Here is a 25,072-nt window from a genome sequence, read left to right as displayed (position 1 = left end):
TGCTCTGTATTTCCCTGGAGAAATTTGGATCCAAGGGTTTACTCAGCTTTTGCTTGGCATTTAGTACTGAATATGATGGTTTGTGATAAATAGCTCTTTATTTGAGAAGGAGAAGAGGAAAAAATACTGTAGTACAGACATTTCATAAAATGCTTTGCAAATGACAACGCTGAATATCAGTATCAATAGAAGAAGAGGAAGAGAAAATGAGAACTGGTTTATTAAGAAATGAAATAACCTTCTATTCAGCTTGCACCAGGCTGACTTCTCCATTTAGAAACAGTCAAGGTAATTTCCACGTTTTTGTTCAAGAAATAAAATATAGAAGTTAACTGCTAAAAATGGTGCAAGGTAGTAGTCTTTTAAAATTAAATAAAGCTTTGTGTGATATTCAACCAAAGTCTTGAAAAATAGTACAAAGATGATGATTTAAAATGAAAGAACTATCAAGAGGTAATTTGTGATTTTTTATGTATTTGGGGTTGACCAGGCAGCTATCTGGAAGATTTTTATTATCTAAATCCCTTGGCTGTAATTGTAAATGATGTTTACATGAAGGTTTGAACGGATTTTGGGATACATGTTGTCTAGAAACCAGTGAAAGAAGTGAAAAGGACACGAGCACTATAAGGAGTGAGGATGTGGTGCTGGAGGATCATGGTGCTGTCCCCATCATTTGCTGGTGTATGTTACTACCAGTCGAAGGATAACAGAACTAGATTTGTGACTACCCTTGGTGAAAGTGGTTTGCTGAGGAATTTGTCACTGTTCCTAATGAATGGTCTAGTCTTGATAGTGGATCAGAAGACAAAGAAGTTTAATGTAACATTGGAGGAAAGTGTGGCAGTTGATAACTGGCTGTGAAAAGAAGTTGATTTTCTGTGTATGTGAATAAAAGAGAATACTGATTGGGATTACCATCAGAAAGAGAACAGTTTAGGGATGTGAGGATGGATGAACTGCTTCTCAGCACAAGCATGTGGAAGAAATGGAGGAAATATTCCTTTTCCTCCTTTCCTATACATATGATAAAAATGAAAATGGAAAGTGATAATGACTACTTAACACTAATCAAAGGGTTGGCATTTTTGCATATATATATATATATATATATGAACGATGCTTGCAGGTATGTACATAATGGCTACTTTTTTTTTTTTTTACTTGAAGAGTGTGTATAATCTAAGAAAACTGTTTGATTTTGTTTGTTTGTTTTGGCTTCATTTGTTCAACAGGGGAGAATAGAGGAGGAAAAGAAGGAGAGTAGAATAAAATTATTCAATTTTAATTTTTTTCTTTGAGCTTTCCTCTTTCTGCAGCTTATTTTTGATTCCCCAACTTCCTCCTTTAATATTTCTGGATGACAAATGGCAGGACAAGATAAAATATCTGAAAGACTGTTGGAAAAGTCTTCACTTGTGGTAGGGAGAAAAGCTGGGAAGGAACCCAGGGGAAGTTTGTCAGAGTGTAGTGAAAAGTAAACGAAGGTAAGTATCGTGCACATTGGGACCTATTAGAAATGTGCTTTTTTGAGGGGAGAGACTTCCATCAACTTCTCAAGGTGATTTTAAAAGGCTCTTGCTCAATGAAACAATTTCTGTGCCACCTGAACTATTTGAGGGGCTGGGAGGCAGTGCAGAGGATAGAAACTATAAAGCAAGTAATGTCAGAACAGTTTTAGCAAGGAAGTCTTGGTTTGGGTGAGCAAGAAACTGTTGGGGATGGCTGCTGTTTTTTCCAGGTGTTGGGCTATCTGTGACTCCTCCTCAAACACAAGATTATTGAGGTCAGGCTTCCCTAGATTAAATGAAGACACTGCTCTCCTACACATATTTGTTCTTGTTTCATCTTTGTATGAAATACGATGAGCAAGCTATATGGTGCTGTAAAGTTTGTCTCTGTCATGCATCCATGTATGGCCTGTACATGAGTATCAGTGAGAGATGGGTCTGGGATATAAAACCAAGCAAGGATCACTAAATGTAGGAGTGTGCATGGACCCAACCTCAGAGACAAAAGACTTCACAACAATAAAGATTTATCAGCCAGCAGTGTTTATCAGCAGGATCACACAGCATGCAACAAAACATTTGGGAGTTGGTCCACAACCTAGGCTAATGTAATTCCTTTTCTGTTCAAGTCGTCCAATATACTTTGTAACTATGTGCAACTCTACTATAGATTCTGATGATTTTCTTAATAATTATAATTAATAATTATAAGTATTATTTTAATAGGTGCTTTATTTTTGTTGTACTCTGAGATTACCTAATGATAACAATAACCTGTTCCATTCCTTTGAAGAATGATCCAAAAAACAGTGGTGCTAACATGGATTAGAGGTGAATACATTCCCAATATATTTACCAAAGGAACCAAGGCTAATAATGTTGACTAGCCATTGGTCGAAGTGATTGTTAAAAAGCTGGTAATATGGATCTGAAAGGAAGTATCTCTTCCAAAGTCTTTGGAAATTTCAGGGGAGTGAAAGAAGAGGAGGGATTTTTTTCTGGTGATATCATCGTCATCAATTTCATTCACCCTTAATAAGAAAGGTGCATGAAGATTTGGAAGAAAAAAAGGTGCTTTAAAATTTTCTATTTTAGGGTTACACAGTAAGCATTTGATTTCTCAATGTGCAAAATGACTGCTGATCACGGTTTTTAAAAACTTCACCTGTGCAAATTGATTTTTTGTTTTCCTTTCACTGAACGTAATGCTTGCTATTAAAAGGGGAAAAGCTGAAGTGAAATTATAACTTCTCCTAGCTTCAGAAGAGAAAAGGTTATCACCTGTGCATGAGCTGACTGGTGATATTTCTCAACCTGCAGAAAAGTCACTGTCCTTTTTGAGAAGAAAGTGTCATCCTGATGAATCATCTAATCAAAAAAAAAATTAGCATATGGTGGCATGAAGAAATGAGTGTTTATGACAGAGTACAGTCTGGTACAACTCACATTTCACTGCTTTTCATGCTTATCAATCTATAGGTTTGTGGAAAAAGAATATATAATTTACTTCAAGTTGAATTCAAATTACTGGCAAACCCAAGACCTGATCTTAGTTCAAGTAGCAAGGTTGTTTCACCAGAATACTAGATACAGAATTAAAATATTTCGAGTCATTTAATTGGTAAAAGGCTTAAGTATTTCGGTTAAGCATAATGAAAAATACATTGTTTCTCTACAGCTAATTGCTAATTATTTGTTAGAATATTTTTTTGTGCATATTTTCAAAACCTGATTTATATTTGTAAACACATCAGTTTCATGAATAATAATCAGGGGAACAGAAAAAACTCTAGTAAATTATGATTTGTAAAGGCGTATACATGCTACTAAGAGCCTTTATTTCACAGCATTGTACAACCTCTTGCAGTACTTAAGACGTAAACTTGTTAAGTAGTAAAAAGATCATGTGATGGCAATATTGATGTCCCATTGCAGTAAATAGCAAAACTCCATAGACTTTGATGGAAACAGAAGTAGGCTTGGAAGTAGAAGATAAAAGATAAGGAGAATCTTTATTAAAAACGGGAAAAAAAAAAAAAAAGTCATGCAGGAGAAAGTATATATATATATATGCATGTAAGTATTTGACAAGTGAGGTAGCAGTTTAGTTGCTGAATTCTAGAAAGTGGAAAGCCAGCTGAGGAAAAAGAAACTACTTTTCTTCAAAAGTCTCATTTATTCCTTCTAAGAACCGAGGTAGTACTGCCTTCTTACACATGCACACCCTCTCCTTTCAGTTCTAAAGAAAAGACACTACATGACAGCTCATCTCACGGAAGAGCTGAACGGCAGTGAGGAGAGTGTGAGCAGCCCTGCACTGCTTGCCATCATGACCTGCAGGAAGGGAAGCAGCAGGAGCCAGCAGTGGCCAGGGGTGCTGAGCCATGGGGTGCAAGATGAGGCAGAACACCGCCTGCCCTGAGCTGTCCTTCTCCCTGCTTACCAACCCATCATAGTCCCAGAAAGCTGAGAAGTCACTTCAATAATTTCAGCAGTTTTTAGATGAGGATCCCTTTTGTAACTCAGCCCTATTTCCTCCAAATGAAATTTAATTCGGGTCAGGGAGCTGGGCAATACGGTTACTAGTGATTTGCCACATCACTTTTTTGATGTCCATGCTGTTATTGCTTCAGCCAGGAGGATCAACAGCGCTCACAGAGAACAAAACTTTCAGTAAATCCTACAGTCATCTTCTCCATGTGAGTAAATACTCAAGGCAAATGATGTCTGTAGAATTACCTGAGTCGTGCTTTTTTTTTTTCATTAAAAAGCCAGCTAAATCTGCAGCAGATGTAATAGCACGCTTCTGTAGCCTACAGCTTCAAGATTTGTTCGTATTATGCAGACCATTCAGATGTATTTCATTTTTAATGCAACTGTTTTACTATTTGTAATGAGCAATCATAGTAATAAAAAAGGATAGATGTGCAACAAATGTCCCTGTAAGCCATAAAACCTGATTATTTGCAGTATTTAGGTGAAAGCTTATTCTCCTTTGTTTGTAAAGTTCCAGATATGCTTGGATGCGTTTGCAATCAATAATACAACACTTCACTCCACAAACACAACGTCTGATCTTCTCGAAGTTCGAGCCTCCTTTATTTCTGACGGGAATGAAATCAGCTGAAACGCAGCTAGTTTGGGTGTTAATGGAAGAGCTTCTAAATACTGTTTTTGTTACTAATGTAATGGGGGGAAGAGCAGGGAAAAGGAGGGATAGGAAAGGGTGTGTGAGGAAAGTGCAGGGTGGTTTATCTCGTTTAAGGCTGGAATGAAGAGGAGCAGTGAAAAAGCTGAGTGGAAGGAGTTGTTTTAGGCTACACCTGGTCAAATTAGTGCAATTAGCCCCCGAAGAAGCCTGCCTGCTCTGTGGAACGCAAGCCTGACAGTGCCATTTGGGGACTGAAAAGTGAGCTTTTCTGGCCGATATGGCAGGGCTAGGGCCAGGTGAAAGGGGCTGCCTGAATTTTGGGACCAAAGCCTGGAGCACTCGCCCCCACAACAGGTATGGGGGATGCCCCTTCGCGGCCGCGGCGCCGCCCAACGGCCGCCCCTCACAGGGCGGTGGGGCCGTTATCGGGGCGGTCCCGCGCTGCGCGCTGATTGGCCGCCGCCGCTCCCCCCGCCCCGGCCTGAGGCCGCCGCCGCCTCAAAGTTTGCCGCCGGGCGGAGCGGTGGCCGCGGCGGGGCGGGGGCTCCGCCGCTGCGGACGGGGAGGGTTTCGCGCGGCCGGCCGGGCGCGCTGAGGGGCTGGGAGGAGGGCTGGTGGGAGGTGAAGGTGTCGCCATGCGGTCCCTGAACATCACCCCGGAGCAGTTTGCGCAGCTCCTGCGGGACAACAACGTGACGCGGGAGCAGTTCATCGCCCTGTACGGGCTGCGGCCGCTCGTCTACATCCCCGAGCTGCCCCGGCGCGCCAAGGCCGCCTTCGTCCTCGTCTGCGCGCTCATCTTCGCCCTGGCGCTGTTCGGCAACTGCCTGGTGCTCTACGTGGTCACCCGCAGCCGCGCCATGAGGACGGTCACCAACATCTTCATCTGCTCCCTGGCGCTCAGCGACCTCCTCATCGCCTTCTTCTGCGTGCCCTTCACCATGCTGCAGAACATCTCCTCCAACTGGCTGGGCGGTGCGTGCCGCCGCGGGACGGGACGGGACGGGACGAGCTCTCCTCGGGCTCTCCTCCCCAAAAATGCCTTCCCTGGGGTAGCCCGGGGCTGCCAGGAGCTGCTCGCCCCCGGGGGTGCCGGTGTGTGGGTAAGGGGCTGTGCACAGGTCGTGGGGGGCTGCGTGAGGCGCTCCCGAGGTGGCTTTTTTGCTCTAAACTTGGAGTCGGAGCTCTTCAGCCTCTGGTGGGGAGAAGGCTGTGTCTGTGGAGAAACGGGGGAGCGAGGAAATGCACAGGGTTTATCTCGAAGCGATAAAGCGATGTATTAGTTTCAACGCATCCTCTTATCCTAGGGATTATGTTGTATTCCCACCATTATAAAGGACCTTTATGATAACTAGAAAACACCTTTTCTAAAAAATAAAATGCATCCCAGATCGAAAGAATTAAAGTAACATAAAGACAAAGCTGAAGTAACGTTAGCAAAAGGGTGTTTCTTGTCCTTTTCTTGGCCTTAGGGCCATCCTAAGTGGAAAAATAAAAGGGATGGCTTTGCAGCAAGGAGCAGACGAGGTCTCGTGTGGCTGCAAATTGAAATGTTTGCAGGAAAAAAAGATTGTTTGTGAAGTGATGCTGTTAAATTGCAGTTTCCAGGCTTCCTGTGGTGCTCCTGTTGGGAGATAGTGGAGGTTACCTCCCGGGCACCGAGGCTGAATTCCAGCACATCTGATGGACTCGAGTGCGGGGTGGGAATTGGTCAGAGGGGATTTGAAACGCACCCAGACACCCAACGCAAGGAGAAGTCGGCTTTACTTTTGTCTCAAAGCCAGGAACTGTCTGGGAGAAGTGATGAATATGAAACCACAGGTGCAAATGATAGTAAATCCAACTTAAATTGTTTTATAGCTACACTGCTGTGCCTTCGTTTTGACTGTTCAAGTTGCAGTTCTCCTTGCAGATGAACACAGCAGAAAGTTGTTGCAGGCATCAGGAGGTCCCACGTATGAGTGAGAGGACCAAATTGGGTAGCTTTCCCTAAAGATTAGAGTTGTCTTTCCCCCAAGATTAGAGTTGTGATTCCCCTCCCTTGTATTGGGGATGACAGTCTGTCAGCCTCAGACCATGCATCTGACCAAGAGCCATCTAAAAGCAGGGTCCGATGAAGCCTCCACCTGAGGTGAATTGCAACAGATACAGCAGAGGCATGTGGAACAGTGTGAGTGAAGCATGTATGTTTCCCTTCATCTTATGTTACCTGATGCTTGACGAAATCTACAAGTAGTGAGTGTAGAAATGGCATGGTTGCGACAAATATCTTCGGATATTCAGCACTTGGATATTTTGAAGTGTGCCATTGTGTGGATTTTACTGTACTTCTTGCCTACCTTCTTTGCAGTGCTAGAGCTTTTTAAGTGCAAATGGATTCATTGACTTTGATTTCAACCTCTATGGTCCCGGTAATATAACTGGATTTAACTAATGTGGTATTGGCAGGGCATAATAAGTAGCATAATGGATGAATCTTGCCCTTCAGTGGGTGGGCAGGGAGTGAAGCAAAACTCAGGGAAATGAGATGTAAATTGAAGGTGTCCCAGGGGTGCCTGATTCTTGAGGCTCACACCGTGAAGCATGAATGGTGATTACAGTTATGCTGCAAATCAGAGCCTGCCAGACTGGGAGGACTCTTTTCCTTGCTTGCTTTAAAGGTGTAATTTTCCTTTTGCCTTCCATTTCCTAGTCTGAGGAGGCTTTATCTCATACACCTTAATGCAAGCTGCTCTGAGTAGTGCAAGCTCCAGCTCTGTTAAGAAAAATCTGCTTTGACTATGCAGTATATTCCTGCTGGACGAAGTGGTGTGTACTGAGTCATTTGATGCATGAAATAGCTCTGGGTTGCTGAGCATGTAGAGCCACTTCACTTCTTGTTCTAGCTGCACTTGTATCACTAAAACAAGCATCTGTACTAATTGAGGTGTGCTGAGACACAAGTATGTTATGTACTTACCTTTGAGTTGGAATTGGTCCTTTAGTTCCATGCTTGTGTGCAGCTGTTTGTGTTTCTTTATCTTCCTTTTCTTTTCAAAAAGACACAACAGAGCAGAAACGAGGGCAGAACTACAGTTGCTCTAGGATGAGATAGAGAATATGCAGAGGTAAGAACAGCCACAGCTTTAAAGTAGCTGTTAACTTCTAAGCTATTCAACGTTATCTCTATAATGGGATGCTATCAGGAAGGAATAATTACCGTTCTGCTCTTCTAAAGTGAGAGGTGAAACACTTTCACCCAAAAGGCCTCCAGCTGTGCTTAATTTACAATAGGACTCCAGGGAAAACGTTGATAGCTGGCAACGTGAAGTGAGTCAAACTGAATGGTGGAATCACTCTTCTGAAATAGATTGTGTTTGTCAAAATTCTTTAGAAACAGAAGATTTCTACTGTTACACTTACCAGAAGTTAATTCATTTCCAGCAGAGATGTGAAAGGCACTGATACGACTTCTTCCACAGTATGTTCATTAACACACTTAACTTCACTTCCAGTTCAGCACCTGGAGTTTCAACAAACTGAACGTGCAGCTTGTTTTGCCTGGTGATTGTGCAGTGCTAACATCGCTGCTAGCTCCACATATGCAGTAACTGGGACCAGCTCCATCTTGACTAAAAATGGGTGAATCAGTATCATTTTCAATTCTGCAATCCGTTACAAATCTGTACAACAGCATGAGACTCTTAAAGTGATGGTATAAGATTCAATTTCTTATTTATACTTTGCAAATAAAAAGGATGTAATTTCTAGATGACCTTTACATAGAAATTCAGCAAACTAATCTCTCAGCAATGCAGAAGATCCTGTGGAAGAAAATTAAAATTGTGGCTTTGGCATAAAAGATCGTTGGTATAATTTGTAGGAAGAGGTTGAGAGTGGAACTCGAATAAGAATTGAATTGGTGCATGCAGCAAAGGTGATCTTGGTGCAAACTGGAGTGATTTGAGGATTTTGCTCAGTTATGATCACAGGTGGGAGATAGCAGTAGAGGTCCTGTGGTCATACTGATAGCTGCCCTGTTAAGTGTCAATTTGGGCTTTTGCCTGGGCCAAATATCTAAGAGTTTCTTTATTTTCCAAAACGGATTGGTTAGCTGAGTAACAGTGATATCTTTGCAGAACTGCCTGCAGCAACTGGAAAATTACTTCTCATGTTGTATAAATATAATAGCCCCAGCAAAAGATAAAGTCAAAACATGACATTACTGTAGACCTAATACATGTGCTGCATCTTGCTCGTGAATTTTGCATCTTATCAGACAGGATGTGTCTTCTTAAAACTGGTGTTGAAGGCTGTTTTTTCCTATCGCTTGGGGAGTATTGGGTCACCTGAAACACTATAAAACACAACAGCACTCAAGATGACCTCGTGTATCTTTTCTGGACTCCAGGCACTATGCAGGAGAGGTTTGTCTTCTGTCTGTTGCTGTCTTATCTGCCCATTATGTATAGCTGCCTTGCTTCCTGAGTACATCTAAAGAAGCAGTAAAGGTCTTCTTAGGCACCTCAGTTGTTCCTTGGCACAACAGTTTCCTCATCTCTAAAAATTTGGCTGAAAACCAAGTGGTGTGTCGTAGCTGGTTCTGCACTGAGGGTGCTTTCTGCACTGAACATCTTCTGTCAAGCAGTACGCTACCTTACAAAGTTTCTGCATGAGAATGCATAAACATTCCCTTCTGACAAAATCGTCATCAATAAAATCACTCGGCCTTTTGTCTGATGTTCACAGGGATCTCTAAGCTCTCATTTCTTATTTTCAGTGTTGCTTCAAGACCTTGTCCTCCCTGGCTCACTTCTGGAATGTTCCTTGATGCCGGACAGTTTCCATACGCTCTCAAACTCTGCTGACATGCTGTTAGGGTTAACACAAGGCAGTAAAACTGGAAATGAGCTTCCAATAACTGGATATCTTTTTTTAAGCTTTTTTTTTTAACTTTTCAATTTAAATTGTGTCTAGACTTGGTGTAAATCAAGTCAGAGAAGCAAGAACACTCTTCATCAGTCTCCTGCAGCGTAAGAGGTTATGTCTTTGGGTTGTCTGCGTCTGTGAGAGCAAGATGATTTTAGTTCTCTGTTTTGTTGAAATCCTGCCTTTGCATTCATTCTGTCACTACTATTGTTTACTTTCACGTATGTGCTATTAAGTAGAGGTAGCAATACAATTCTGGATGAAGATAGTTTGAGAACAGGTTATCCAGTGAATACCTCAGTAAAGGAAATAATGGGCTTAGGATTTTTTAAAAGTATAATATAATATATTGGCAGGATGACATCTGACAAAAGCAGCAAAAGAATGCTGATAGAAGAAAACTTGTATGTTTAGCACAGGGAATTACTGCAAGTCGTGGATCAATATTCAACACAATGATTGATGTAAAATGTTTTTTGTTGCATTAATCAGGCAGAGAAAGCAAGCAAGTTGAAGAATGTGGATAGATTGGTTAGTGTTTTATCTGGGGTGGTTGTTATATTTTTGGCAGAAGTACCTGACAACCTCTGCCTTGTCTGGAGACTGTTTACCATGTCCTGTTCTGCTCCCTGCCACCCCCTCAGCTGTACTGCTTGCTGTTTCTGCTACAGCTGCAAATGGCATAGTGCCCTTTGGTGGTCTGGTGTTCTAACAGCAGTGCTTTGCTGCAGAGCTCTCCTGCATCCTTGCACATTGGTATTTGTTTTCACTCATTGATTGCTTTGTTTTGCTGATCTGAGTTTGCCTGAAGGCTGTGATGCCTGTTTTGGTGACTTTGTCAAACCATGGGCAAAGCTGAATGTGAGCCTTTTTGGGGAAGGAGTGTGGACAGTGGAGACAGGATTCCTTGGCCAGCTAGCCCACGTTGCGTGCAGACTTTAAAATCACAGCACAGATGGGATGGTGTGGACTGTACCACGTATTGGTAAACAAATGTGGGCTGTTCAAGGTACGTGCTCGAATTGTGTGGGCTCAAACCAAACCCTTATGCCTTGTCTGCTGTACTTGACCTTAAACAGTGAGGTATAAATAACTACAGATCTTCTATTATTGTGTGCTATGCTTGTATGTTGTTTGGGGCAGAGCAGTGCGTAATGTTCATTATTCTCTACAGGGCACAGGTGAGAGGCTTGTGCGTCACAGATAGCAAACTACTAAAGATACAAGATACCTGTATACCCAAGAATCAGTATAATACAGTGCCATGCCCAACCTAGTATGAAGGACCTTCAAGGATACAAGCTGTATTATTGCAACTGACTTGTTTTCTGCCCCGAAGTTAAAAAAATAAAACAAATCAAACCTTGCTTGCATCAAGGAAGCTGGAGAGAACTGTTTTGGAAGTTGAGAGAGAGATTTTTCAGTGCAAGGGCTTGGTCAATAACACTTTAACAGAGGAAGCTGCTATTTAACTTTTACTAGAATGGTTTTAGAATTTTGCCTTTGTTACCCTAATAAAAGAAAAATAAACAGATGTTCCAACCAGTGGTGATAAAATGGCAAACTTAGAGATACAGAGACAACATCTGATAATGAAGATGCGAAGAATTGCTTAAGGGCATACTGTTCATATTTGCAGCCTTCTGAATATGTTGTCATTGGGGAAAACTCTAATAATTGATTGAATAAACCATACAGTTTTTGGCAGTGCATGAGGAATACTTTTGGGAGCGTCTTAGCTGCTTGCAAAGGAGAAGCAATTAGTTATTTTCATTCCCAGTAATCCCCCTGTAAGTTTTCTTTTTTTCATTGGAAATGGTTGGTATTAAATGCTTCAGTGCCTTCTTAAGTAGTGATCTATTGGAGGTCTTTGCTGAAAGACTTACTTTGTAGAAAGTTAAATGTTTTAATACTTTATCACATCTTAAATATGAATATTTTAAAATATTCAAAAAAATCCTGTTTCTGTATGGTGGGAGTATGACACGTAAGTGGAAAATGAGCAGGCATAAAAAGAGATACTTTCTCAGCAAGTTTCTCTTTAAAAATAAATAAATTTAATGGCCTTTAGAAAGTCCTTGAAGGATATTTGTCAGGTTCTTTTCACTACATACCAGATTCCTGAAACCACTTCATGGTTTGCAAAATAACTGAAGCAAAGCTCTGTTCTGAAGGGTTGAACATAGACACAGCTCCTCCTGCAAGTGAAGAAGAACCTAAGGAGTAGATGGGGTGGGAGGGAGGCAAGGAATGGAGAAGAAGAGGAAAAATGCCTTTTTTCTTTCTTTTTTTTTTTTTTTTTTTTTTTTTTCCTGCAAATAAGCTACAAATTTCTTTATATCAAAGATGAGCTGCACAGAAGCAGTCGATAGAAGATGATTTTCTGTTTTGAAGTTTTTCCCTCTTTAATCCTATGTATTGTATTTACCAGGCGATCTATCACTTTGAAGCCCGATAGAAGAAATCTAATTTTAGCCCATTACCATAATACATTCATGGAGCTATTTTTCTGCTCTTAATCGCACTTCTTGTCTTTGGAAGACAAGACAGACAATGAATTTTGTGCTTTGTTTTCAATGATTTAAAGGCTGCGGGAGTTCAAACTTAAAGGTTTAGAAATAACAGAGCAACCCGCTCAACTTGGAAATAGCGAATGATGGAGCTTCTCTTAAATTCCTTCACTTGGCACTGAAGGTGGCTTTAGTAATTTATGTCCATTTCAGAGAGTGGCCCTGAAGCTGTTGCCCTTGCAGGATATCTGGAGCCCTAGTGGCAGGGCTTTCTTCTTGAGGTTGGAAGCAAGGATTCTAGGGCCCTTTTTCTGGAGTTCTCTTGTTCAGTGATTACAGCCTTCCCTTACTAAAGGGGAAGGAAGAAGAGATGCATCATCTGTGTTTGGGGAAGGCTTAGATCCCATAAAAACTACCTCACCTGTTAACATAGGCAAGGTTGTGTTTAGTGTCCAGAACACTGTGTTGAGTTTCAGACTCCAAGTACAGGGTATTTATAAATGGCTGCGTTCAGCAGAGGGCTGAAAAAGGATTGGAACCAATTCAGATATAATTAAGGATGATGGAGCTGGATCTCAAGTCTGAGGTCAGATTAAGTTTGGTGAAGTTTTACACATGAAACACTGGAATGCCTCAGAATTTCAGAAGATAGGAACTTGTGTAGTGAGTGACAATTCAAGGCAAACAATTCCCCTAAAGTGATGTAGTAACATTAGTGCAAGTTGATATTCAGAGATGCTGGCCTACGTTGCATGAGGAGCTTCAGGGAGGTTGAAATACTGTTCTTACTATTGATACCTAGAGGCTTTTTGAATAGCTTTTCATTAATGTCCTTTTGAAATTTTCTTGTTTTTTTGCTTACAAAATGTATATGGCTGTTCTTTTTCCTTGGCCACAAAAGTTCAACCCATTAAGGAACTGAGATGTGTAGGTGTGACCGAGTAAGTGTCTATTTCAGCCAACTTCACCTGCGATGAAAAGCATCCTTTTGTTTCATGATTCTGGAAGTGGTAATGCCTCTCTTCGTTTAGCTCAGAAGGCTTAATCTACAAATACTATGCAGACTCTTCCTTTTACTACCTTTTTACCAGTTACTTATAGTTTAGTTGGTCACTTTTGGGGAATTTGCCTTCAGAGATGAGAAGTGAGCAATTTTTGCAGCCTTTTTTCTTGGAGATTAAACTAATGGCATAATGGTAGTCTGTGCTCTTTGGCTGTTACTGGGAAGAAAATGCGAACATATCAGTAAAGGCAATGAAAGTCTGGGACTTCAGTGAAGGAATCTTGTATTACAGTCAAACCCCTACAATGGAGTATAGTTCAAATGGACTCAACTATTTGACGTCTTTCAGGCTATGAAAATCAGCATGTGATGAAAGGCTTTTTGCCACAGCTCCATCACTCAAACTTGGACTCATTTATTGAAAGAGAAGATTGTACACTTAAAAAACTACATGAGCAGAAAAGCAAAAATTAAATATTTTTACTTTTTGTCAGGAGTCACCTCTACTACTTTGTTAGCGGGGGGGGAAAAAACTTGCAAGTGTTTGCGGAAAACTTCCTTTTCCTTCAGTGGAGTAGGATTTGGAACTGAATGAGAATCTGATTTTTAGAACAGACCAGAGACTGTGAGCCATAGCCTTTTGTTTGGTTGTATTCAGCATTCAACACGCGCAAAGGTGCAACTTGAGCTTGGTTTTTATTATCTCAGTGCAATGGTTTCAACACCTTCTGGTTGAAGGGCTATGAGTTTGATGGTCTGGGTCTGGTGCTTATATGTGTAGTGCATCCCATATCATACTGGGTCTGATGAGAAACAGATATGATGCCAAGTTAGTAAGATAATGACCATGTTTCATGAGAGGCTTATTTTGTTCTTGCCATCTCCCTGGCAAAATACATTCTAGGTCAGAAACTGTGGTGAGAAGCAGACATACAGCCTTCTATACAGTTCCTGCTGACCACACTAAAATTTCAGTTGAATAGTTTGAAATTGGGCTGTGTGGTATATATTTTTAATTCTATTTTAAGACAGATCTGTGAGCGTGTTGACTGTTGTGCTGGTGTTGACTATGTATTTCAAAGGCCCTTGACTTCCATCCGTTTATCCCATCTTCCTTTTCCCTTATTTGAGCTACAGAAAGTGATTTTTTTTTTTCTCCCCTTCCCAGTTAGGATTGATCAAACCAGTGGCAAACCAGTTCCTTCTAGACAGAAGTTTACCTGGTCCTTGTTCCCTTTATGGAGAGCAGGACTGAGTTTTGATAGCTTCCATTTTGTGTTCTTAATGTTCCCTGTGTTTTTCTTGCAGAAGGTGCCTGTAGCATCATAAAGATTAACTTAGACAAATGGTTATCTGATCCAGTTCTACTATGAGTTTATGGAGTGTATCTGGGTAAGGTGTAAATAATGATGATGTAAAGGAAATATTGACAGCTGCTCCAGGAGCACTGAACTGTAGTCATGTAAGAGAACTGTAGGAATGCAGATACTCAAAATGATCTCAGGGTCAGAAGTGGACAGAAAATGAGTGAACAAGGAACAGGCTGGGAAAGGTGTTAACATAAGATTTTTGTTGAAGACTTATTTAAACACAGTTTCTGAGATGGCTGGACTTGAGCATGAGTAATGGAGAATAAATGCGTGATGCTGCATAAATACAGCATCTCACTGGATTTCAACACTGACATCAACATAGTGAGTTAATTGGTGGGAAGAAGGGTGATTTGGAGAATGGAAAAATGATGAAGAGGTTGAATTTTTCTCTTAAGTTATGCATAGCAGAGGACTTCTTTAATATAACACTCAGCAGAAGGTTGTGTTAAGTGTCAAAGTGTACAAATAGAGTGGTATTTAAATGAGCAGAAGAAATGTATTTCCAACAGCAGGAAAAAGTCAATTTCTAAACAAGTGACACTAAGACCTTGTAAAAGCTAAAGGGTAATCTGCCGAGGTAGAAGATAGTATCTCTGTAACTTTACATTTGACAGTAAATGGTGGAAGACTTAGTCAAAAGCGAAATAGGAATAAGTCTTGGACTGATACAGAGCAAGTGAATGTAGAATCATAGCATAACCTAAGTTGGAAGGGAACCACAAGGATCATGTAAGTCCAACTCCTGGCTCCACACAGGACCACCCTAAAATAAGACCCAGTGTCTGAGGGCATTGTCCCAACGTTCCTCAGTGCCATGACCACGTCCCTGGGGAGCCTGTCCCAGTGCCCGACCACCCTCTGGGTGCAGAACCTTTCCCTAACCCCCAGCCTGACCCTCCCCTGTCCCAGCTCCATGCCGTTCCCTCGGGTCCTGTCGCTGTCCCCAGAGAGCAGAGCTCAGTGCCTGCCCCTCCACTCGCCTCGTGAGGGAGCTGCAGGCCGCCATGAGGCCTCCCCTCAGCCTGCTCTGCTCGGGGCTGAACAAACCAAGGGATCTCAGCTGCTCCTCACACACCTTCCCCTCCAGGCCCTTCACCATCTTTGCAGACCTCCTTTGGGCACTCTCTGATAGTTTTATGTCCTTCTTATATTGTGGTACCCCAAACCGCACACAGTGTTTGAGGTGAGGCTGTACCAGTGCAGAGTAGAGTGGGAATAACAGTAGGCATTAATATGTCCTTACAACTGTTGTTCTTACGGGTGTAGTATGCACAATGGAAGAACGACTACTGGAAGCTGCATTTGATGAATTGTTTAAATAGGAGACTTAGCAGTTTAACTGTTTATATACACACAGAAATACTAGTCTGTTCTTTTGCATGATATGACTTTGTATAACAGTAGACTTCTTAGTGTTTTTTCTTGAGCCACAACAGTTGCATGTTTTACTTTCTGACTATTGCAGGTGCCTTTGCGTGCAAGATGGTACCGTTTGTTCAATCCACTGCTATTGTAACTGAGATTCTTACAATGACCTGCATTGCTGTGGAAAGACATCAGGGAATTGTGCATCCACTAAAAATGAAGTGGCAGTACACCAATAAAAGAGCTTTCACGATGCTTGGTAAGCCTCTTTTTTTTTTTTTTTTTTTTTTTTTTTTAAGAAGAGAGGTTCAAAATGTGCAAGCACTGCTAAAGGAATGTCGGAATTGCAAATGATCCTTCCATTGTAACACAAAGAATATAGGTAATTGTGCTTACACAAATTTGTACGTACATACTGATAAATGAAGGTATTTTGAGAGAAGAGAAACTGATAACAGAAGATCTTGCTGTTATAGATATGAATGATGGCGTCACTGAAAATCACTATTAAATAGTGTATTTTGCATGGTTTTTAAAGATGAAGCTGTTAAACTGTTCATACCAAAACTTATGCTCCTTGTACAGAGTGTTAAAAAAATTATTTGTTTACAGGCATAGTCTGGTTGCTGGCAGTTATTGTTGGGTCACCTATGTGGCATGTTCAACGGCTTGAGGTATGTTTGGTGAAATGGGAATTTGTATTTTCAACTCAGTCCTTCCTGGATCTTTTTGCACCTTTAGCAATGAGATTGAATAAGCTCTTGAGAAATGTAAGAGGGGAATAACAGAAACGGAGCTTTTGTTTTATGTGCCAGCATGAGAAAGATGAATAATTAGGACTTGCATGCACTACAAAATGGACTGCCAGCAGGGACTAGTCATGTCTACAATCATTAGGTCAAAGAGCACTGATTGTATCTGGGATTTGCACTGTAGCTTCTTTTTTTTTTCTTTTTCTTGAAGTGTGCTGACTCAGTAGTGTAGGATTTAGATTGATGTTTCAGGATGATGATGTCTCCTGCAAGATTTTGAAGAACTGTATCTAGTTTAAAGTGTAATCAACTGCCCATTATAGTTTAAGGAGTTACTGTACACCTCTGGAAAAACAAAACAAAAAAAGACTTGCCAGAATCTGTTGCTTTTGAGTCTGAATGCTACAAATTTATTCTATTTATTTATTTATGTTATTTATTTATTATTTTAACCCTTGGGATAATTACTGTAGTGACTCCTTTATGCTTGTTACAGGTTAAATATGACTTCTTGTATGAAAAAGTCTATGTTTGCTGCCTGGAGGAATGGGCCAGTCCAATTTATCAGAAGATATATACCACCTTTATTCTTGTTATACTCTTTCTTCTTCCACTGATATTGATGCTTTTTTTGTACACTAAAATTGGTTATGAACTATGGATTAAGAAACGAGTGGGAGATGCTTCTGTTCTTCAAACCATTCATGGGAATGAAATGTCTAAAATATCAAGGTTTGTAAAATAAAATACAATTGGCATTTTGACTTTTAGAAAGCTATTTTTATGGACAGGTTTTGAGAACCAGTGCAAAGAAGCCCATCTTATCTGTGGGGAATTCAGCAGGCATAGCCTGGATTTTTAAAGCTAGCTAGTTATTTAAACAAAATGCCCGTATTAATGCAACTTAAACAGTTTTCATCAAAATGTAGAATTGTCATACCTTAAATGTCTAGCTCTCAATAAATCTGATATCCTTCATCATGAAATCCTTCTTTTTAAAAGATGAAGGTCATGAGTTAAAAAGTAACTTGGGAAAATGTTGGTAGGTTATTTCCTTATATTTTATGGAAAGTTCTTTATAGAATTCTGAGGCTATGAATACTGCTTTATCATCTTATAAGTTAAACTGGTGTGTGTGTGCGTGTGGGAGGAGGAATCAGAATTCACTTTAAAACTACTTTCACACAGTTTATCTTGTTATAACTTCCAAAGAATTCTTGAATGGTCTCATATTTGTTTGTGTGAGACTACCTGGATGGTAGCTCTCTATCTGAGAAGTTATGAATTTTGTTCACTGATAATTACTGATTTTTGTAAGTTTGTTTACATTTACATGTTTGCTAATGGCACTACATATGGGCTACCCTTCATATTACCTCACATTTTTGCCTTTAGTTTGGCAAATTGATCCATTGAATGATGTGCTAGAAACCTCTAACAGGTCAATTAATTGAGGAGCATATTGCCTTAAACATGTACTGTAAGAAATAGCTTCAAGCTGCTTGTAAGTAATGATTCCTTAGACATTTGTCTAATAGGGTACCCAAGAAAGCAGATAATTTTATCAGTCGGAACTGAAAGAGGATGCAGTCTTACATGAGTTAAGATGATGTGAGCTTTGGGCTACTCAGTGGCTTAGTGAATGTCCCATGTAGTGGGAGGATTCTGTAACTGCAAATGTTACTTCTTTAGCTCAAGTGAGATCTCTATCTCGGGATCTAGAAATGTGGTTATATGAATAATATATCATTTGGAGAAAAATGATAAATTCATGGGTACCTTGAGCTTGTTAGGCATTCTGGTGCAGGCAAGGGAGAGTATTTCTTGCTCTCAATTCCAGCATTTTACGTACCAACAAAGGCTGAATGTTGCAGGCATAGCTTCACCTACTCTCAAATTCTTTGTATAATCAGGTGCTGGACGTATGGCAGTGCTCCCAGTTCTAAGACTGAACTCTTGTTTTTGGAGCTATTAATGGAATTTCATGGTTTTTAACCCATCTGTTACTGTTGGAATTACATCTGCTTGAATAGAATGAAAATGCAATGCAAGACAGGCTCATGTCATTGCTTGCTGCTGCTATGGAAATGCCTTGCTTTCCTGACAAGGAAATAACAGGTGTTATTTATTTACTAGTTTTATATGCTACCGCAGTTCTCGTTCAAAGGGAATGACATGCTTCTGAGCATCTTCCAGGATTTTGTTTGCATCTGCAATCATCAGACATGTTTGCGTGTTTCACTCAGTGAAACATATGTAAACCACAAATCAATTCATAGTGATTCAGTATGCAATGTCTTGATGCAATTTCAGGAAGAAGAAGCGAGCAATTGTTATGATGGTGACAGTGGTGTTTCTCTTTGCAGTCTGTTGGGCCCCTTTCCATGTGATCCACATGATGATAGAATACAGTGAGTATCTGCAATGTGTCATATAATAAAGTCTTTCCTAGTGTGCTTTTTCTCTTTTCTGATAATGGAACTACAGATTATGAAAAGCTAGCGCTGCTGCAGCATGTGGCTATAAAATACTGTCTGTTAGCACAGGTTAATGGTGTGCTTATAAATCCTGAATCACTGTCTTGTAATGGAGGTGCGTAATCAACAGCAGATGAATTATTCTGAAGTCTGAGGGATAGAATGTTCTGCCGTGCTCACACAAAATGTAAGTACATTTCAAAAAACCTCTTATCAGATGTAGTGTTTGGGAAATCTGTTTTATCTGAGATATACTTGTGTGTCAGCCATATCCCCTCTTTCCTGCTGTGTACTTTTTTTTAAAAAAAAAAAACAAAAAAAAAAAAAAAACATGATCCTTATCTCTTACTGTAAACCTGACTGGACTTTGTTGCAGGAAGGTTGGGAAGGAACCCAAACTCTCTTCCAGCTCTTTTAGAATTTATATTCTAAAAGAGAAGGCTGCCATTGTTTTCTGAATTAGTACAGCACATAATCCAGTTCTGAAAAGGAGGTTTACTGTTCATAACGAGACTCCAGAAATAGCAAGACTTGAATATTAGGATGGTGAGCCTGTCTCTGTAGATTCATTTTCTTTCTGTCTGTCATCCTCCCTAATTTGCTGAAAGGTCAAAAATACCAGGCTGGAAGGTAAAAGTTCTTTGCAAGTAGAAAAACCCTTGAACATGTAACTTTTGAAATTAAATTTAAATTTGATACATGAAGACTTCTATTTGCATCTACATAAATTATCATACCACTTTGAGTTAAACTGCTGTGAAATATTTATCCTTCCACTTGGCCTGGTTTTAATGAGGTAGGCATGTTGGAAATATAAATACTGGACATCACGGTGATAATGGTGAGGCACTGGAACAGGTTGCCCAGAGAGGTTGTGGATGCCCCATCTCTGGAGGTGTTCAAGGCCAGGTTGGATGAGGCCCTGGGCAACCTGATCTAGTGGGTAGCGTCCCTGCCCATGGCAGGGGGGTTGGAATTACATGATCTTTAAGGTCCCTTCCAACACAAGCCATTCTGATTTTATGATAATATCCCTTTCTTATTATCTTGTAATCCATCTGAACTTCCTCAGTACTCTGGGTTGGACAGTGGTTTTGAAATACACTCCTGTTATCTGTCCTCTTTGCTATTTGCCTAAATTTGCTTGAGTCTTGCACAGTTCACTTCCTATCTCCTACCTGGGTACTGTGACAGGATGTGGGACTGCAGCTGGCAATGCCTACTGCAGCAGTGGCTGTTGTACTCTACTTTGAAAATGGAGCAGCCATTTAGTTGCCTTCTCTTGCAGGTGAGATTGTAGATAAGTTAGCAGTTCTGTAGCCACTTAGCAGAACCAAATCACGTTTATATGTGGGAAGAACAAAAAATACAAAGCTGTGGCTATTAGAATTGTTTGAGTTGTCCCGTGATAGGGTTGCCTGTAATGATATATGAATGGGGCTCAGGATAATACTTTGCTTTTTTCACTGTCAATTTGGTGGATTATTTCAGCTGCTGCATGGCCTTTATTCTGCTGTGTAAACATCTATACTGCTTATTCCAAGTTTGGTAGCCAAGTATTTGAATTCAAGGAATTCAGTGTGATCTCAGTAATTAAGAATGAGATATGACCAAGAAGATACATTTTTTTATACTATGAGATGATCTGTGCCAGCAAAGATGAAGAAGACATGAATAGTTGGTGGCAAGACAGGGATTGGTGTTGTGGTATTACAGTACTTATACGTTGGAGAAGGATGTGAAATGCAGAGCCAGAAGAAAAATAAACAAGGCCTATATTTAGGAAATAGATGTTTTCTGTTGCTTTGTCACTAAGCAAGTTTTTTGGCTAATAAATTGCTTATTTTGGACTACTGTGTTCTTCCTGATGTATATACAAAGCAGGGCTGGGTTGTAGATTGTGTTCTTTCCTTGCTGATGAAATCCTGTTGATAATATTAAAGGCCTCTAGCAAGGTTTTTTGTTGACATTAAACAGAAACTTCTAATGCCATACTGGATACATATAGACTAAGCAGTGGATATTTATGTCATTCTGTGCTTATAGCATACTTCCTTTTCCTTTCCAGGTAACTTTGAAAAGGAGTATGATGATGTAACAGTCAAAATGATCTTTGCAATCGTTCAAATTGTAGGATTCTTCAATTCTATTTGCAACCCTATTGTGTATGCTTTCATGAACGAAAACTTCAAGAAAAATTTCCTGTCTGCCATCTGCTTCTGCATTGTCAAAGAAAATGTGTCACCAACCAGGCAACTTGGAAATTCAGGGATTTCTATGAGGCAGCAAAAGGCAAGCGTTTCTCAAAGAGATCCCACTGACTCGGATGAGGCAAGGAGGGAGGCATTCAGCGATGGCAACATTGAAGTAAAGTTCTGTGATCAACCGGCTTCAAAAAGGAATTTGAAAAAGCACCTTTCCTTATTCAGCTCTGAGATTACTGGGCATTCTGTGTTGGGAAGTGGACAGTAGCATAACAAAGGTTTTCAGAAAGGGAAAAAAATGTTCTCTTTATATCATAACTTTGAACAAGCCATTTAAAGTAGTTTTCTACTTTAAGTGTTGAAATGAGAGAGGGGGAAAATAATTTTGATTATTATGTTGGAATAAGGGTCAAGAAAATATATTTTATAAGGAAAAGGAGTGAAATTTTGGAAAACAATCTCACTGTGATTTCCAGACAAACATTTTTCTTCCTCAGCTAATTTGGGGCTTACTTGCCCTCTGATTTAGGTATACCAAACAACTGTTGGTATACATGGTCTGTTTATTCTGTCTGGTTCCTGGCACTCTGCTGGACTGTACTCTTCTGAATGCCAGAAGACAAGAACTATGGAGAGCGTATACAGTTCCTTTGGACAGCTTAGGAATCTTACATGGGTCTAACACTGTTTATAAGATATGCTCTATGCAGCTCTGAGGACAGAGAAACTTCGTATCTGAGTTCAGGAAAAATGCAGACTGAGATGCAATTCTGTTTTGCAAAGTATGTGAAAGCCAGCCAGAATTGGTTCTGAAGAAATTATGATTTAGATTTTGTGCATGTCTGGATTTTGTTAACAGGAAGTTAATAGAAACTAACAATGCATGTATAACTAATGTGCTATTTTTACAAGTTAATTTTTGGGTACAAATTTAAAGGCCAGTGTCCTTCCCTGTACGCTGCATTATTCTTCCTGGAAAAGGTAGAAGTTGAAAAAGTGCTATACAAATCAAGGGCCTGCATATCCTGGAAGTGTGGTCTGTAAACACTGGAATTATCTTAGTCATGCTTTCATATGCAGTTTATGGGGTTGAAGTTGTGTTGCTGTTTCCTGAAGGTATATGAGGGCCAGGCTCAGAGCCTGTTGGACTCTACAGAAGATTTCCAGTTGAATATTGTAGTCTTTTGACCTGTTGTTTCTCTTTGACCTGATGTAAAATCTGGAGATTTGTACAAACTTTTTTCTCTCTCCTTCATCCTTGAAGTAGATTAAATACTGTGGAAAGCCAGTATTACAAAGTCGAAATCCATAAAATTCTAAAAAATAAATAAACATTGCTATCAGTGTGTCCAACTGAAACTTTGTAAAATCAAAATTTCCTTATGATTGTGGGACTGGGAAAAAAAAACAAAACTGGGATCTAGAATGGTATACTGTGATCTGATCCCTCAAGCAAGGCTTTGAAATACATAATTTACAACTCCAGTTAAGTTTGGTTTGAATCCTTTGATTGCCTGTGAAATGTTGATGCTTTTCTGTCATCCCTTGCTTTCCCTAGTAGATTTTGTATTTTGTTTACACATAATTGTCAATGAAAATGATTTATTGATATTCATGGATAATTTGGAAGTACACCGGTCCTTCTGTGTAATATTTACAGTTGGGTAAGGCATTCTGATGCTGGCTTGTGACATACTCTTTGGTATTTATTTTACTGTGTATGATATACTTTGATGCAATTACAGAGAAAGATTCTGAACTTGCCCTGACAGCCAGGAATTATGAGCACTCTTGTTTATATTAGTATATATATTAAATAAAATACTGATTTCAGAGAGCTAGGTCTGGGTGAAACAGCATGAGTGAAATCAGATTTTGCCTCAGTCATGCAAACATTCCCCTGTGCATTACCTTTGAATAATGCTGGGAAGCAACAACAACAATTTTTGCCTGTGATTACATCTGTGATTTTCTTTGCATTTTTTAGTTCGAATTTCTAGAAATGTGTCTCGCAGTGAAGTTTTATACCCTGCAAATAGGGGTTCAAAGGTTTACCACCATTTTCCTAGGTGCAGAGTTGATCTGGCTGATGATGAGAACTGCGTGGTTTAACAGAACATATTACTGAAAAGCACTTTATCTTAAGCTTTTCACTTTATTTGTATTGCTAATTTCAATGACATTTTACCAACAAAGTTGATAACTGCATTGTAAAACTTCCAAGTATTTTGTGTTTCTGTTTTAACTGTTTCTTCTATTGTATCATAAAATGTTATCTCAACAAATGACTGTTATAGTATTGTATTTTTTTAATTAAAATTCCATTTTGGCGTTGCTAGTGCTGTTTGCACTGGGAGCATCTACAATGAACTTCGAGTCTTTTTTTTGTTTGTTTGGAGATTTATATAAGCTTATATTTACATTTTTAGGGATTAATTTCCAGTTCTATTACAAGTTCCAGCTGCTACTGTCATCCTGAGAGATGTGATTTAAAAGGCTTTTTACTGAAAAAGGTAGGACGGGGAAAAAAATCCAATCTTGTTGTAGGAGAGAAAAATGGTATTTCAGCGCAGATACGTGGTTACAGTTAGATTAATCTAAGCCAAACTAATACAGACAGTTCTTGTACATCTTAATAAACTATATCATTAGTGCCTTTTGACACAATAGTTGTCTCAAGCCAGATAATCTTGTGAGAAATCCTAGCTGCAAGGAATAGAAGATGCTTTATTGAATTGAGCAGAACCAAGATTTTGCCCATGTTTTCTTAATTTGCTGGAGCTTTAGCTTTGATTTAACTAACACAGCATTCTGTTGAATTGAGTCAATTTTCTGTCCAGGCTAGTAGCCTGTCCCTGTCTGTTGCAATGGCTCACATCATGTGTTTGAGTGTTCAGCTGTGACTGGGTACTCTATCCAAGGGAAAGCAAATGCTGCTGTGAAAACCAAAAAAAAAAAAACACAAAACAAAACAAAAACAAACAAAAAAACCAGCCCCACTCTTCTCCCAGCTTGCCTGCTTCTTTCTATTTTCTGTTAGTAGAATTTCATGGTGATCCTGATCAGAAAGCTTTCTGGATAGAGATTTACTGGTGAATAGAAAAGATAACCAAGCTGATTTCCCGAACTGAGAGCATTTATGAGCTGTTACGTTGGTTGAAGAAAAATGCTTCTTCTGCAAAGTTCCTGTCTAATCTGTTTTAATTTCAGTTACATATTGAAACAAATAAATAAAATTTCTTTGCTCAAACTACATTTTTAACAGTTCTCAGCTGTAAGGATCTATACCTCTAAATTTATGATGAAATGATGCCAGCAACTGGCGTAGAAATGAAGCCATGAGTCTGAAAACACGAATAGACCAGAAAAAAAGCATCAGAGATGTAGTCTTGATGCAGTTGTCTCAGGTGAGTTCAGAGGGTATAAACATGAAGAGCAGTGAGTAGAAGGCAATGAACCACTCCAGTAACTGTACAGCTGTCACAGAGTGCTTTCTCTGGGATGGGGAGAAAAAAGGGATAAAAATCACATGAAATTATTTCCTTGAAGTGTTTTAATGTTTGTGGGGGATTAGTTTCTTAGGATATCAGGTGGATTTTTTTTATGGCTATGTTTTTAAACTGTAGAAATGCATACTAGGCTGTGATAGTTCAAGTAGACAGAGAGCTCTGCTTTTATTGAGGACGCTTTGTTCTGTTACGGGCTAGCACAATGTGACTTAGGCATGAGAAATCTGAATGTAATGAACAGTGCTTGCAGTTCCCTGCAGCACCAGCAGGGTTGTTGTAGGACATCTGTGGTACTGAGAGCAGGGGCCC

At 39.8% G+C, this 25,072-nt stretch overlaps 1 protein-coding gene across 1 annotated transcript; it reads left to right on the top strand.

Annotated features, from left to right (window-relative positions):
* The first annotated feature begins 5,263 nt into the window (after positions 1-5,263).
* On the top strand, positions 5,264-23,539 carry QRFPR (pyroglutamylated RFamide peptide receptor). The gene is made up of 6 exons (XM_084518801.1): positions 5,264-5,637; positions 15,922-16,080; positions 16,434-16,495; positions 17,070-17,305; positions 18,887-18,984; positions 21,119-23,539. Exons 1-6 carry the CDS (start codon positions 5,298-5,300, stop codon positions 21,520-21,522), a joined length of 1,299 nt encoding a protein of 432 aa, XP_084374927.1. The 5' UTR covers positions 5,264-5,297; the 3' UTR covers positions 21,523-23,539.
* Positions 23,540-25,072: the final 1,533 nt, after the last annotated feature.

The sequence above is a fragment of the Aythya ferina genome, assembly GCF_964211825.1.
Source record: "Aythya ferina genome assembly, chromosome: 4".
Lineage (NCBI taxonomy): Eukaryota > Metazoa > Chordata > Aves > Anseriformes > Anatidae > Aythya > Aythya ferina.
This window is presented reverse-complemented; position numbering and strand designations above follow the sequence as displayed.